Source organism: Mytilus galloprovincialis, chromosome 2 (genome assembly GCF_965363235.1).
Source record: "Mytilus galloprovincialis chromosome 2, xbMytGall1.hap1.1, whole genome shotgun sequence".
In the NCBI taxonomy this organism is placed as follows: Eukaryota; Metazoa; Mollusca; class Bivalvia; order Mytilida; family Mytilidae; genus Mytilus; species Mytilus galloprovincialis.
This window is the reverse complement of record NC_134839.1, coordinates 21,760,105-21,773,908: the sequence shown is the minus strand read 5'-3', so window position 1 is coordinate 21,773,908 and position 13,804 is coordinate 21,760,105. Positions and strand designations below refer to the sequence as shown.

Here is a 13,804-nt window from a genome sequence, read left to right as displayed (position 1 = left end):
TGGAACAGAGAGGGGAATCGATAAGGAGTAGGGGAAGATGTAGAGTTAAGGATAGGAAATCGATGGAGATGTTCTTCGGCTGATTTTCTTCTTACGATAATGAAAAGATAAAAGGTAGTATGGTCTAAAAGTTCGAATGAGGGATCCCTTTTAATCCCCTCAGACAATGCTCTGAATATATCATAGTCTTGAATGGATTTTTCGCAGCTGTCAAATTAGTTTAAAGTTCGCCGTTCCTTAATCTGTGGATGACGTGACTGTTTTTGTTCTATATAAACAAACTGTTATGTAATATACAATCTTATGTGTAATTTCTGGTGAACGTAAATTTCATTAAGTTCGATCGTTAAATGATGAAGTTGTTTTGCGCTGTATTACTCCTACAAACATTGTCTTTATCATGGGGTAAACGTTATTACTGGAGTGAAACTTCAAGTAAAGCCCAATTACTTTCTACATATTGTAGGAATATAGCACCTAGTGGTGTGGATATCAGCGATGATTGTGCAACATCAATTGATTGTAGGGGGACTGCTTATGTATATTCCTGTCGACATTCGAAATTTCAGCTGTCTGGTATTGGGTGTGAAAATACCACAAGCTCTGAATGTACTAGGAAGTTACAAGGTAAGTTTAACAGTGTACTTAAAACGTGTTAAAAAAGGTGTACTTAAAATGTGTACTTAATACTTGTTAAAAAAAACGCTAGCTCTGAATGTTCGTGAAAATTACATTATACGTTTTAAAGGGGAACTATAGCTGTCAAATATATGTTCAAATTTAAACATACATATATATTTGATTCATAACACTGTAAAAAAATTATCCAAATAATAAAAAGTCCAAGATAAACATTTTAAAGGGCATGTACTCGTTAATGTGTAGCTCCGTTTCGTGTGTATTATATTAAATGAAAATTAAACACAAAAGAAAAAAGAGATCCATGACCAAGCCTCCGTTGAAGGATAGACATATTTTAGCGTATTGCCTGTTTTCAAGCGAATAGAACATTTATTGTATATAAGATGTAAAATTTAAAAAACATTTAAACAAATCTTTAAGTTTTTCCTTAGTTCAAATAAAATAAACCAGTGAACAAATCGTTCATTAATATTGATTAGTTAATTGTAGATTGTCTAATGTACCTTAGCAACTATTTTAAGAGGGAGATGGACCTTATCTGGACTCCGGGATTGGGTGTTTTTAACCTCGGGATTTCGGGATTGATTCTTTTGGGATCCGGGAATTCTTTTATCGAATTTTGGGCTGTCGGGATTTGAATTTCTTTAAATTCCGGACCTCAGGATTTCATGTTTTTAAGCTAAGGATTTCTGGATCAGAACCCCTTCGACCCCCATCTTTTAAGCAACCTCCTTTCACATATCAAGTTCTACGGGTAACTAAATAAAAATCTATAACACCAAGAGCATCCATTATAGATATCATATCCGCGATGATCAAACAGCCTCCATCCACAACAAAAGATGATAGAGAAACAGTTTTACTTGAAAATCTGAATGAGTGTCACTAGAATAATGAGAAAAGGAAGACGTAGGGACAAACAATATATATTTATCTAAAAATAAATCTAATATTGCCGGATAATGCATACATTATTTAATTTTCACAAGTACTTTCATGTTTTACAACAATCTTCAGGTCAAAGGCGAATACGTAACGTCATAAAACAATTACAAAAGGGAGATAAATGTTCTAAAGTAAATTATGGAAAGCCTATTGTAACGCTATTGAAAGCCTAATTCGCATTTAGTTTTGGCTTGCATTTGGTAATAAATTATTGTTCCTTTATGGGTCTTCTAATGTAACATTCTACACTAATTTTATAGAACGGGAAAATTTTAAAAATCCCTCCACCGCAACCAACTTAATGTTCGTTAAGAGGGATTTTCCTATAGTGCAGCTGTCGGATGTGTTTTCGATTAATGCGTGGTCTTTCCACTAAACTATTACCGGTATGTGCGATGTAAATTTCTTTGCAGTCGCAGCATTCGATGCAGTAAATTAAATTTAAACTTTTACACGTCATGTTGGTATTGGCATTTATCGTTTGTTCGCATTCTGTCTTAAGTTCGTTTCCGATACATATGTAATCACATGTACCACAACGAGAATCTGTGCATTTTGATACCTTGAATTGTTTTTCCTTACGGTTTGGTCGACCTTGGCACTGATCAATAGACGATTGAAGTGTTTAGTTTGCCGTTTGCCTTGTACCAACGTTTCTTGGTTTATAAGGGTATATCACACATATACTTGTCCAATAAATTGCGTAATTTCTCTTCGCTACAGAACATATATCCTGGTTAAGAGGATTGTTTGTGACAACAGACCGAGTCTTATCATTTTCGGTACATTTTTCAATTGTTGCCCGTGGTTGTTCAATCGGAATTTGTTTAGCCATTTCAATACCTCTTTTGATTAGGCTTAAATGATATTTTTATGCAACAAGAAATACTTCGAGTTCTTGCAATCGTTCATCCCTAAATACTTCATTCTCAACTACTGTGCATATTTTCCTGGCTAGACAGAAGGGAATTTTTTTTGTATGCGCTGGATGGCAAGAATGGAAGTTTAAATATTGGTGCATGACAGTGTTTTTAATCCACCATTTTCTACATTTGAAAATGCCTGTACCAACTCAGGAATATGACAGTTCTTGTCCATTCGTTTTTTATGTGTTTTGTCATTTCATTTTTCCATGTGATTTTGGACTTTTCGATTGGATTCTCCTCTGCTTTTTTTGTGATTTTACTTTTTATAATAAATATCCGTTTTAAGATCAGTGCCTTCTTTAAAAATCCTTCTATCCAGGAATGATAGTCTGTGAGAATTTACTTCCATGGTGAACTTTATAGATGTATGGAGACTGTTTAGAATATCAGAAAACATTTTACGCTCTTCATCGGATTTTGTCCAATTGATACAGCAGTCGTCAAGATATCGTCTCCAGGAGGTTTCAAATTGCCTGGCAATTTCTATACCAAATTTATTCTCAAACTCCTGATACATTTTCGGTTCTAAAAAACAATTTCTAGTGTAGCGTAAGTTAAGGCAAATATTAAACCCAAAGCAGTTCCTCTCGTTTATGTATAATTTTCCCCATCAAAATTAAATATATTGTTTTCCAAAATTTATTGAAATCGATGGTGAAACGACTGGATATTGCTTCTCTGTGTTTTTCTATCCAATATTCAACAGCTGCAATACCAAAATCATGAGGTATATTTGGATACAAATTTGTTACATCGAAACTTACAAGGCTGGTATTCTCCATTGTAGTCTTTGGTAGATGTGATAAAAAATCGATGTCATCTCTAATGTAACTTGATACACTGTGTATTATCGCCACCGGAAAGTGGGTACTAACGAAGCGGAGAGAAATGAAAAAAAAGTAAACAAGATAATTATTCATTCACTTTAAAGCATTTCTACTGATTTGACGAGGGTACCGCTTAAGAAATGACTTTCTGAAAAACTTGCCACTTAGTACCGAAAAATTATGAGTTCGATCGTCCTCTGTCGTTCCATTGGCAAGATATTCAACTGGTTTTCATTATTTTTCCGGACACATTTTTAGACTATTATAGTGTGGTACATATTTACTGAAATTTGTTATCAAAAAGATGTTTTTTTTTAAAGAATATAGACCATAAAAAATAAAGTCTAGGGTACGGCAACTTGCTCTTGTCAACACCTTTACTGTATGGCAACTTGTTTTTAACTGTATGGCAACTTGCTAATTTTAAAATATTTATTTACCGTCCTTTTAAAGCAAATAAAGTATTAATTTCAAATATCTAACTATGTTTCTGAAGAAAAAAAAACACAATTCGGTTGAAAGCATTTTTAAAAGATTTATACACAATATAAGGCTTGAACACAGTCCTATTACATCTTTAACATACCCGATACATACAATATGAATAAGGCATATACAAAAGCTGGCAAATGTGGTAACTTTCGGAAAAGCATGTCACTGTTTAACTGACTAGTGTTTAGGTCCCTGACGTTATATATGATTGTGTCTGTCCCTTGCCAGGAACATGTAATATAGCGGCTGTCGTAGGTTGCTGTTTTGTCATTTGTTTATGATTTTGTCATAAATCAGACAATTTTGATACGGTATGGGTTTTGTTCATTGTGAAATGTATAGTGACCAATAGTTGGTCAAATTCATTTCATTTGGACTTTGTTGGATAATCGTCTCTTTGGAAATCACTCCACGTCTCCTTATTTTAGAGGCAGATACAGCCAATATATTAGTTTAAAGAACATATAATTACATTTTCTAAAAACAGAGCTCAACTTCTTTTCTACGAAGTAATGAACAAGCTCGTTGGCTAATACTAATTAAATTTAAAAAAAATTATTTACCATATATTAATCATTTTTGGAAAGAATGAAAGAAAAATCCGATACAAGGGATACAAATCCGTCTATGGCTACGGCTTAAACTAATTATATATACTTTGTACTTGAGAATAAAGATGACCTTGTAGGACGTTTTTTTTTTGTTGTCGGCAGTTTAATGTTATATACTTATATTATTCACTTGGAAACTCAACATATACACTCACGAAACTTACCAAAGAGGAAATCCTGGATAATCATAGGTTTGTCCTATTTCCTCTGTAATTTCAACCAAAGATGAAGAACTTGAACACCACATAAGTGCCCTTACAAACAACGGTATATTGCTGGGTATTCCAAGTGCTCAACAAAACCTCTTTCTAAATTATTAACATCTTTTTCATCAGCAATCAAAGACGGGCTTCAAAGTTATTGTGAAACTGCCTATTCTAGAGGTGGCGTGAATCCAATGTTGATTCTTAAAAATTCCAAAGATCTTTAAGAGTACAAACAATCTAACTCTCTTTCATCTTGTAATAGTACTAAAACATTTGACTTTTCTACACTTTACACAAGTATTCCACATTCCAAACTAAAAGACAAATTGAAAGAGTTGGTATTGCTTTCTTTCATAAAAAAGAATGGCCAACGTAGATACAAGTATCTAGTCTTAGGGATGGATAAATCCTACTTTGTACAGGATCACTCTGATTCAAACAAAAAAATCTCTGAAACTGACATTTCTTGATTGACAAAATATTTGTTATTTGGAGGACGTGTTTTTCAACAGACTGTCAGCTTTCCAATGAGAACAAATTGTGCCCCTCTTCTTGTCTTTATTATTATGAGGCTGACTTCATACGGGAACTTCTAAGGAAAGAAGATAAGAAGTAAGCAATATTCTTTAACTCTACCTTCCACTATATAGATGATGTTCTTTCAATAAGTCGGCCTCATATCTTGACTTACATCTAGAATTGACAATGAGGGTCGGTTGAAAACAAAACTTTACGACAAAAGAGATGATTTCAGCTTTCCAATTGTGAACTTTCCATTTCTAAGTAGCAACATTCCAGCAGCACCTGCATACGCGGTATATATCTCCCAATTGATACGATATTCCCGTGCTTGCATATCATATCATGATTTTCTTGATAGAGGGTTGCTGCTCACGAGGAGGCTATTAAACCAAGAGTTCCAAATGGTGAAGTTGAAATCATCCCTTCGTGAATTTTACGGACGCCATTACGAGTTAGCTGACCGTTATGGAATAACCGTTTCACAAATGATATCGGATATGTTCATTACGTCGTAACTACAATCCCCTTCCCTTTCATGAATGTGACCTACCGCATTAGACTATTTACCGGATTTGTTATTAAATAATCAGCACGACGGGTGCCACATGTGGAGCAGAATCTGCGTACCCTTCCGGAGCACCTGAGTTTTCGATTTTGTGTCACGTGTACTCTATTGCTTGTCTGTTTGTCTTTTTTCATTTTTACCCTTGACAATGTCAGTTTATTTTCGATTTATGATTTGACTGTCCCTCTGGAATCTTTCGTCCCTCTTTCAGACTAGTGACCTATTAAAACGAGCAGGTTATCAATACTGTTAGTATTAAAAAATTACTTCCATTAGTCCTACAAAAATAGATGCCAACAATAACAATTTGTTTAAATCATCAATTTCTTTGTTGAAACCTTTAAGATTTTTCTCAGTACCGTTTCACCACTACTAACCGTGTATGACAAATTTTCATAGCGGGACGTTTTCTATCTTACTGACGTGATTGTACTCAAAATGCAGTTTTGACAGTTTTATGTAGACGAAACGCGCGTCTGGAGTACAAAATTATAATCCTGGTACCTTTGCTAACTAATTACACCACTGGGTCGATGCCACTGCTGGTGGACGTTTCGTACCCGAGGGTATCACCAGCCCAGTAGTCAACACTTCGGTGTTGACATGAATATCAATTATGTGGTCATTTTTTATTAATTTCCTGTTTACAAAACTAAGGATTTTCTTATCCCAGGCATAGATTACCTTAGCCGTATTTGGCACAACTTTTTGGAATTTTGGATCCTCAATGCTATTCAACTTTGTACTTGTTTGGCTTCATAAATATTTTGATATGAGCGTCACTGATGAGTCTTATGTAGACGAAACGCGCGTCTGGCGTACTAAATTATAATCCTTGTACCTTTGATAACTATTAGAACCCTGATGCTGCATACTCATATCATATTTGTTGTTTTTTGTAAATTGTTTTGTTATGAGTTAGGCCGTTAGTTTTCTTATTGAATCATTCCACAATTTTCAGATCGAGGCTTTTTATAGCCGCCTATAAGGTACGAGTTTTCATTGTTGAAGGCCGTACGATAGCATATAAATGCTTACATACTTTATTTGATCCTGTTAGATAGTTATCTTATTTGCAATCATACCACATCTCAACTGTTTAGATGTTTAAAAAAAACACAACACCAACAAAAGATGAATGGTCGTTTTTTGTTTGTTATTGAACTTACAAAATTTCACCCTGACAACAAATAAGACAACAGTCGTTAGTAGTATAACGATATATGAATGTTTAAGGATAATGATGCCAACGATGCCCATCCCTCAATACAATTCACATATTACATCTCTGACTTTTAGATCTCATTTTTTTTTTTTTTTTTTTTTTTTTTTTTTTTTTAAAGTGAGAATTTTATTTATGAGAGAATGTGAGAAGAGAAGAGAAAATAATAAATAATTAAAACACAAATGCAAAAAAAAAAAAAAAAAAACTAGAGAAAAAAAATCATCATTTCTTGACACTACAACGCAAGTGAGGGATGGAAACATATTTACAAATCTGTATTGCAAGCCCACAGATCATATATCAATATCTATTTCTTTGAGTTGTCATCCTAAACACTGCACCAAGAGCATTCCCTACAGCCAGGCCATACGAATAAAAAAGATTTGCTCCACTAACGATATTGCAAAAAAAAAAAACGACTGCAACAGCTTCGTGGTCACCTAAAACATCGGGGCTACAAAAGGCATTGATCAGGTTTTTTCTCGTGCTAACAACATCAGTCGAGATGTGCTTTTACAAAATGATTTTAAAGACAAAAAAGGTCAACAAGAGGGTGCCTTTTGTGTTGACTTACCATCCAAAATTTGACAACTTATCTCACCTAATCCGCGAAAATTGGAAAGAGATCGAAAAACATCCTAAACTATCCAAGATCTTTCCCGAGCAACCTGTACTGGCTTTCCGCTTTTTTGTTGGCTCTTGCAAGGGTTGATGAAACAAACGATGTCTGACTTGCAAACAAATACTGGATACCCAGACTTTTAACGGTCACTCCACTGGTTCAGAATACGCCATATTTTGCAATGTTAATTGCAAGACTTCAAATGTTGTATATCTCCTACAGTGTAAATGTGGTAAACAGTATGTTGGCGAGTTAGAACAGCCGTTTCACAAACAAATGAACGGTCATCGTAGCGACCACCAATGAAAGCCAGACCTCCCTCTCAGTCGACATTTGAAATTCCCTGGCCACACTAAGGCAGATCTCAATCGACTGACCATTAAATCATTGACCACAACTTTTCTTGGTCTAGGGAGGATAGACTCATTCGGGAAAGGTAATGGATACGAAAATGAAAACTTTGGCACCAAATGGGATAAATGAAAAGATGTAGTTCGACTCCGTGAATTGCTTCACATTTAGGTTATATTACTTATTATTACAGCCCCTGTTTCTATTTCTTAAGGTTCATGTGGACCCTATGGCTAAAATGGCCGTATTTTCACCTCAAAATTTACTATGAGTACAGGCAAACCTGTGCATCTGGAAACGTTTTAAGGCATAGCATGCCCTAGATAAATAAAATTCAAATGCATTGTATGATTTAGAAAATTCATTACATAACTGGATTTTGCCGTTCACTTTTTTTTGTCTCTGCAGAAGATGATAAAATTAACAAACAGTTGAGTTTACCTTGATATGGTCCACTCAGGTACACAGTTTAAATAACCAATTATTGTCATGTATCTATTGTCCATCTAATGTCCAGGTCAATCAATACTACTCACTTCAATTATTACCTGTGGGGAAGTTCTCAAACCTGTTTCCCAACTTAGTTTATTTTGGCACCTTCTGGAGGAATGAAAAAAAGTGCACGGCAAAATCCTGGTAAGTTTTTATTTTTCTAAAACATAAAACATATTTGAAATTATTTTATCTACGGCATGCTATGTCTGAATTGTTTTACAGATGCGCAGGTTTGCCTGTACTCAGAGTAAATTTTGAGGTGAAAATACGGCCATTTTAGCCATAGGGTCCACATGAACCTTAACCTTGCTAATCTATAAAATAAATTTGTTGAATAAGTCAATTTAAATTGCTTACTTTTTGAGGGATGTAAAAGTACCAAGTCACGTTCAACAACTAACCTTAGTCAAAACTTATTATAATAAACTTAACGGCCGTTTTTTTTTTTTTTGCGATATTTAAATACGCGGACTCGGTTGCAACTACTTTACTCTGTCAATTTGAAATATTTATAAACTTAGATCGTTCAGTACTGTTTATTTGGTTTTTTTTTTTGACGTAATCGTTCTTGTATCATCATGTCGTTACCGTTAAAGCTTTAGAATTGTGCTAGTTCATATCGCACATTATTATTTTTTATTTGAAGCACTGTTTAAACTCTCTGTTGTAATTAGCCATGTTTAACAAATTTTTAGAATGGTGCAATGCGTCTTAACTGATGTTCCGTTTGACTTTTTTATTGTCTAAATTTCAAGATTGTTATAGTTCAATCTAAGAAGACTAAACGATGATTCATTTAACATCAGAATCTTATTGAGGAAGGATATATGTTATCCGAAATATTTATAAATATTGACATTTATAGTAACTTTTTTTTTTGGTGTTGTTGTGTCGACTATTATTCAGACGTTTTACATATATAATATATTGTTTAAATATACTTTTTTACTTTTTTGGTCTTTTGGAAAATGTTGTTTATGCTGTTTTTAGACCCTTCTACACCGAAATTTGTTTTACATGCACACGTATCAAAATAAAAATTGCGGTTTTTATCCAACGCAATCATAGGTTTGAACGTAGTTTAGTATAAAATCTATATTAAGATCCATTTTGTTACATCTTGTGATCAATTTTATTTGGCAATGGCCAATGGCAGTCAGCAGGGTTAAAGAACATCAGTTGTTCGACCTGTTAGTCAAATGCGTTTTGTTTAAATATACTTTTTCACTTTTTTGGTCTTTTGGAAAATGTTGTTTGTGCTGTTTTTAGACCCTTCTACAACGAAATTTGTTTTACATGCACACGTATAAAAATTGCGGTTTTTATCCAACGCAATCATAGGTTTGAACGTAGTTTTCAATTTAGACTCGTTTATATTTTTTCGTTTGGGCTTGTATCATATTTTCCGTCCGGTTTATATGATCCATTCATCCTATATTGACTCTTAAAATTCAAGAGTTTATCTAAAAATGAGGGTACTTTTTCTAAAAATGAGGGTACATTTTATATGGCCTTCCAAATACCTTTTCGATCCCTAACATCACTGAAGAGACATTTATTGTCGAAATCCGGATCTGGTGTACTAAAAAAATATTGACACCGTATGTTTGTAGCATAACATCGTGGCCACAAGTTAAAAAAAATTTCTGTTAAGTATTAAATTTATATTAAGATCCCTTTTTTTTTACATCTTGTGATCTATTTTATTTAGCAATCGCCAATGGCAGTCAGCAGGGTTTAAGAACATCAGTTGTTCGACCTGTTAGTCAAATGCGTTTAGTTTAAATCTACTTTTTCACTTTTTTTGGTCTTTTGGAAAATGTTGTTTGTGCTGTTTTTAGACCCTTCTACAAAGAAATTTGTTTTACATGCACACGTATAAAAATTGCGGTTTTTATCCAACGCAATCATAGGTTTGAACGTAGTTTTCAATTTAGACTCGTTTATATTTTTTCGTTTGGGCTTGTATCATATTTTCCCTCTGGTTTATATGATCCGTTCATCCTATATTGACTCTTAAAATTCAAGAGTTTATCTAAAAATGAGGGTACTGTTTCTAAAAATGAGGGTACTTTTTATATGGCCTTCCAAATACCTTTTCGATCCCTAACATCACTGAAGAGACATTTATTGTCGAAATCCGGATCTGCTGTATTAAAAAATATTGACACCGTATGTTTGTGGCATAACATCGTGGCCACAAGTTAATTTTTTTTTTCTGTTTAGTATTAAATTTATATTTAGATCCATTTTGTTACATCTAGTGATCAATTTTATTTGGCAATCGCCAATGGCAGTCAGCAGGGTTAAAGAACATCAATTTTTCGACCTGTTAGTCAAATGCGTTTTGTTTAAATATACTTTTTTCACTTTTTTGGTCTTTTGAAAATGTTGTTTGTGCTGTTTTTAGACCCTTCTACAAAGAAATTTGTTTTACATGCACACGTATAAAAATTGCGGTTTTTATCCAACGCAATCATAGGTTTGAACGTAGTTTTCAATTTAGACTCGTTTATATTTTTTCGTTTGGGCTTGTATCATATTTTCCCTCTGGTTTATATGATCCGTTCATCCTATATTGACTCTTAAAATTCAAGAGTTTATCTAAAAATGAGGGTACTGTTTCTAAAAATGAGGGTACTTTTTATATGGCCTTCCAAATACCTTTTCGATCCCTAACATCACTGAAGAGACATTTATTGTCGAAATCCGGATCTGGTGTACTAAAAAAATATTGACACCGTATGTTTGTGGCATAACATCGTGGCCACAAGTTAATTTTTTTTTCTGTTTAGTATTAAATTTATATTAAGATCCATTTTGTTACATCTTGTGATCAATTTTATTCGGCAATCGCCAATGGCAGTCAGCAGGGTTAAAGAACATCAGTTTTTCGACCTGTTAGTCAAATGCGTTTTGTTTAAATATACTTTTTCACTTTTTTGGTCTTTTGGAAAATGTTGTTTGTGCTGTTTTTAGACCCTTCTACAACGAAATATGTTTTACATGCACACGTATAAAAATTGCGGTTTTTATCCATCGCAATCATAGATTTGAACGTATTTTTCAATTTAGACTTGTATATAAATTGCGGTTTTTATCCACTACAATCATAGGCTTGAACGTTTTGACTAACAGGTCGAACAACTAATGTTCTTTAAACCCTGCTCACTGCCATAGGCGATTGCCAAATAAAATTGATTACAAGAATCAACAAGATGGATCTAAATATAACTTTAATACTAAACAGAAAACAATAAACTTGTGGCCAAGATATTATGCCACAAACATAAGGTGTCAATATATTTTTAGTACACCATATCCGGATTTCGACAATAAATGTCTCTTCATTGATATTAGGGATCGAAACGGTATTTGGAAGGCCATATAATTTACCCTCAATTTAAGATTGACTCTTTAAACCTATGATTGCGTTGGTTAAAAACCGCAAGTTTTATACGTGTGCATGTAAAACAAATTTCGTCGTAGAAGGCTCTTAATACAGCACAAACAACATTTTCCAAAAGACCAAAAAAGTGAAAGTATATTTAAATAACACGCAATTGACTAACAGGTCGAACAACTGATGTTCTTTAACCCTGCGGACTGCCATTGGCGATTGCCAAATAAAATTTATATAAAACTTCTGAGTAGTAGTCAATTTTCCCCACGAGGGCGCTGGATCGTTACGAGTAACGATACATGTACACAATAAATAAATTATAAATACGCCTAAAAAATTGTACACAAAACAACACTAAATACAAAAAAAAGTTACTATAAATGTAATTATTTATAAATATTTCGGATAACAGATATCCTTCCTCAATCAGATTCTGATGTTAAATGAATCATCTTTAAGCCTTCTTACATTAAACTATTACAATATTGAAATTCATACAATTAAAAAAATCAAACCGAACATCAGTTGAGACGCTATATAGACATTAACATCACTTTGAACAAATACATGTACTCCTTTTGAAGGCAAAAACAGTTAAATGTATTAAACAAAACTAGCTGTCGCAGTAAGGGTCTGGTGGATTGGTGGTAGTCAGGTGGGGAGGGGGGTATTCTGTATTTTTTTTTTGCCATTCTTATCTATTCAGTAAGACATATGTTTATTCTAATCTTTGAATTATGTATCCCTTTTGCGACAGGAGGTACATGTAATAGTACTGAGAATTCGAAGCTGAGCATTAATTTTATAACATATACAGCAGCATTAGTTATCTGACATTAAGAGTAATCTGGAATTTGATAGAGTAAAATTTGATCACCAGACCAAAACTTTTTCATTTATTTGCACGGCTCGTGTGACTCTTTAACCCGAACTCCTACGTCGTTCGGGTCAATTAGGGTCACCCGAGCCTTGCAGGTTAAACACTATATATAGACTTGCTTGGTCAATAACTATAACGTAATAAATTCCATCGGTCATTAATTGAACAAGTCGGACCAGAAAACCGGTCTTTAACGGACTTTCACATGATAAAGACCAATGGGGTGTGGTTTTTATGTCTGTTAATGACCGTTGGGGTGTGGTTTCTCTGTTTATGACCGGTGGGGCGTGGTTTCTGTTAATGACCGGTGGGGCTTGGTTTCTCGTTTTAAACTGAGATGTTCCTTTAAGAAAACATTTATCTGTTTTCAATATTATATTTAAGTTGTTGAATTGTTTACCATAATATGTTTTTGCAAATTATAAATTATAGAGAACTTGATTTAGTATTCATATACTGAAAAAATGCACTAAAATGAATGGCAGTATTACTACGACTGATCTTCATTCTTTGCTATAGAAATCGTTCAACTACTCGAGTTGGCTTTAGACATTTTGAATTTATGAGAATTTTCAAAAACATGGTTCCTCAATGATATAAACATAATTATATATAGTTATTATTGCCCGTAGGACAGTGGTATTCGGCTCAATCATTATCACTATCTTGGTCAATACCACTGTCCTGTGGGCAGTCCATACATCACAATAATGACCAGTTTTTAAAGAACTTTTATGTAATTATTTCCAACAATAATAATTATGCTTGAAGGAAGATGGACTGAGGAGAGATGTACACCGGCACGTGTTTCTGTCTATGTATAACATATGAAAAGTCGACCTTCCCACGGATAGAAACAGTTGCATGTGCCGATGTTCCTTTATAAAAAAAACCTATTAACTAAAAGGGAAAAAAAAATGATTCACTTTTCAATCGTCAAGCTCAAATAATATCTAGCGGAGATAAATAAATCCATAAAGTCCATAAATTCAATTGAATATTGATTTTTTTCACTAATCGTGACAGTTTTTTTTCAAATTAAATTTGTTTCGAAATTTATAAATAAGAGTTAAAAACCATAATATTTACAAA

General features: G+C 33.6%; 1 protein-coding gene across 1 annotated transcript in view; it reads left to right on the top strand.

Moving 5' to 3' along the window:
* Positions 1–298: 298 nt before the first annotated feature.
* Positions 299–13,804, top strand: part of LOC143063113 (uncharacterized) — a 51,880-nt gene continuing 38,374 nt past the window's right edge. The window contains exon 1 of the mRNA XM_076235081.1: positions 299–627. Coding sequence (XP_076091196.1) covers positions 351–627 — 277 coding nt within the window. The 5' untranslated portion in view covers positions 299–350. The remainder of the gene's footprint in view (positions 628–13,804) is intronic.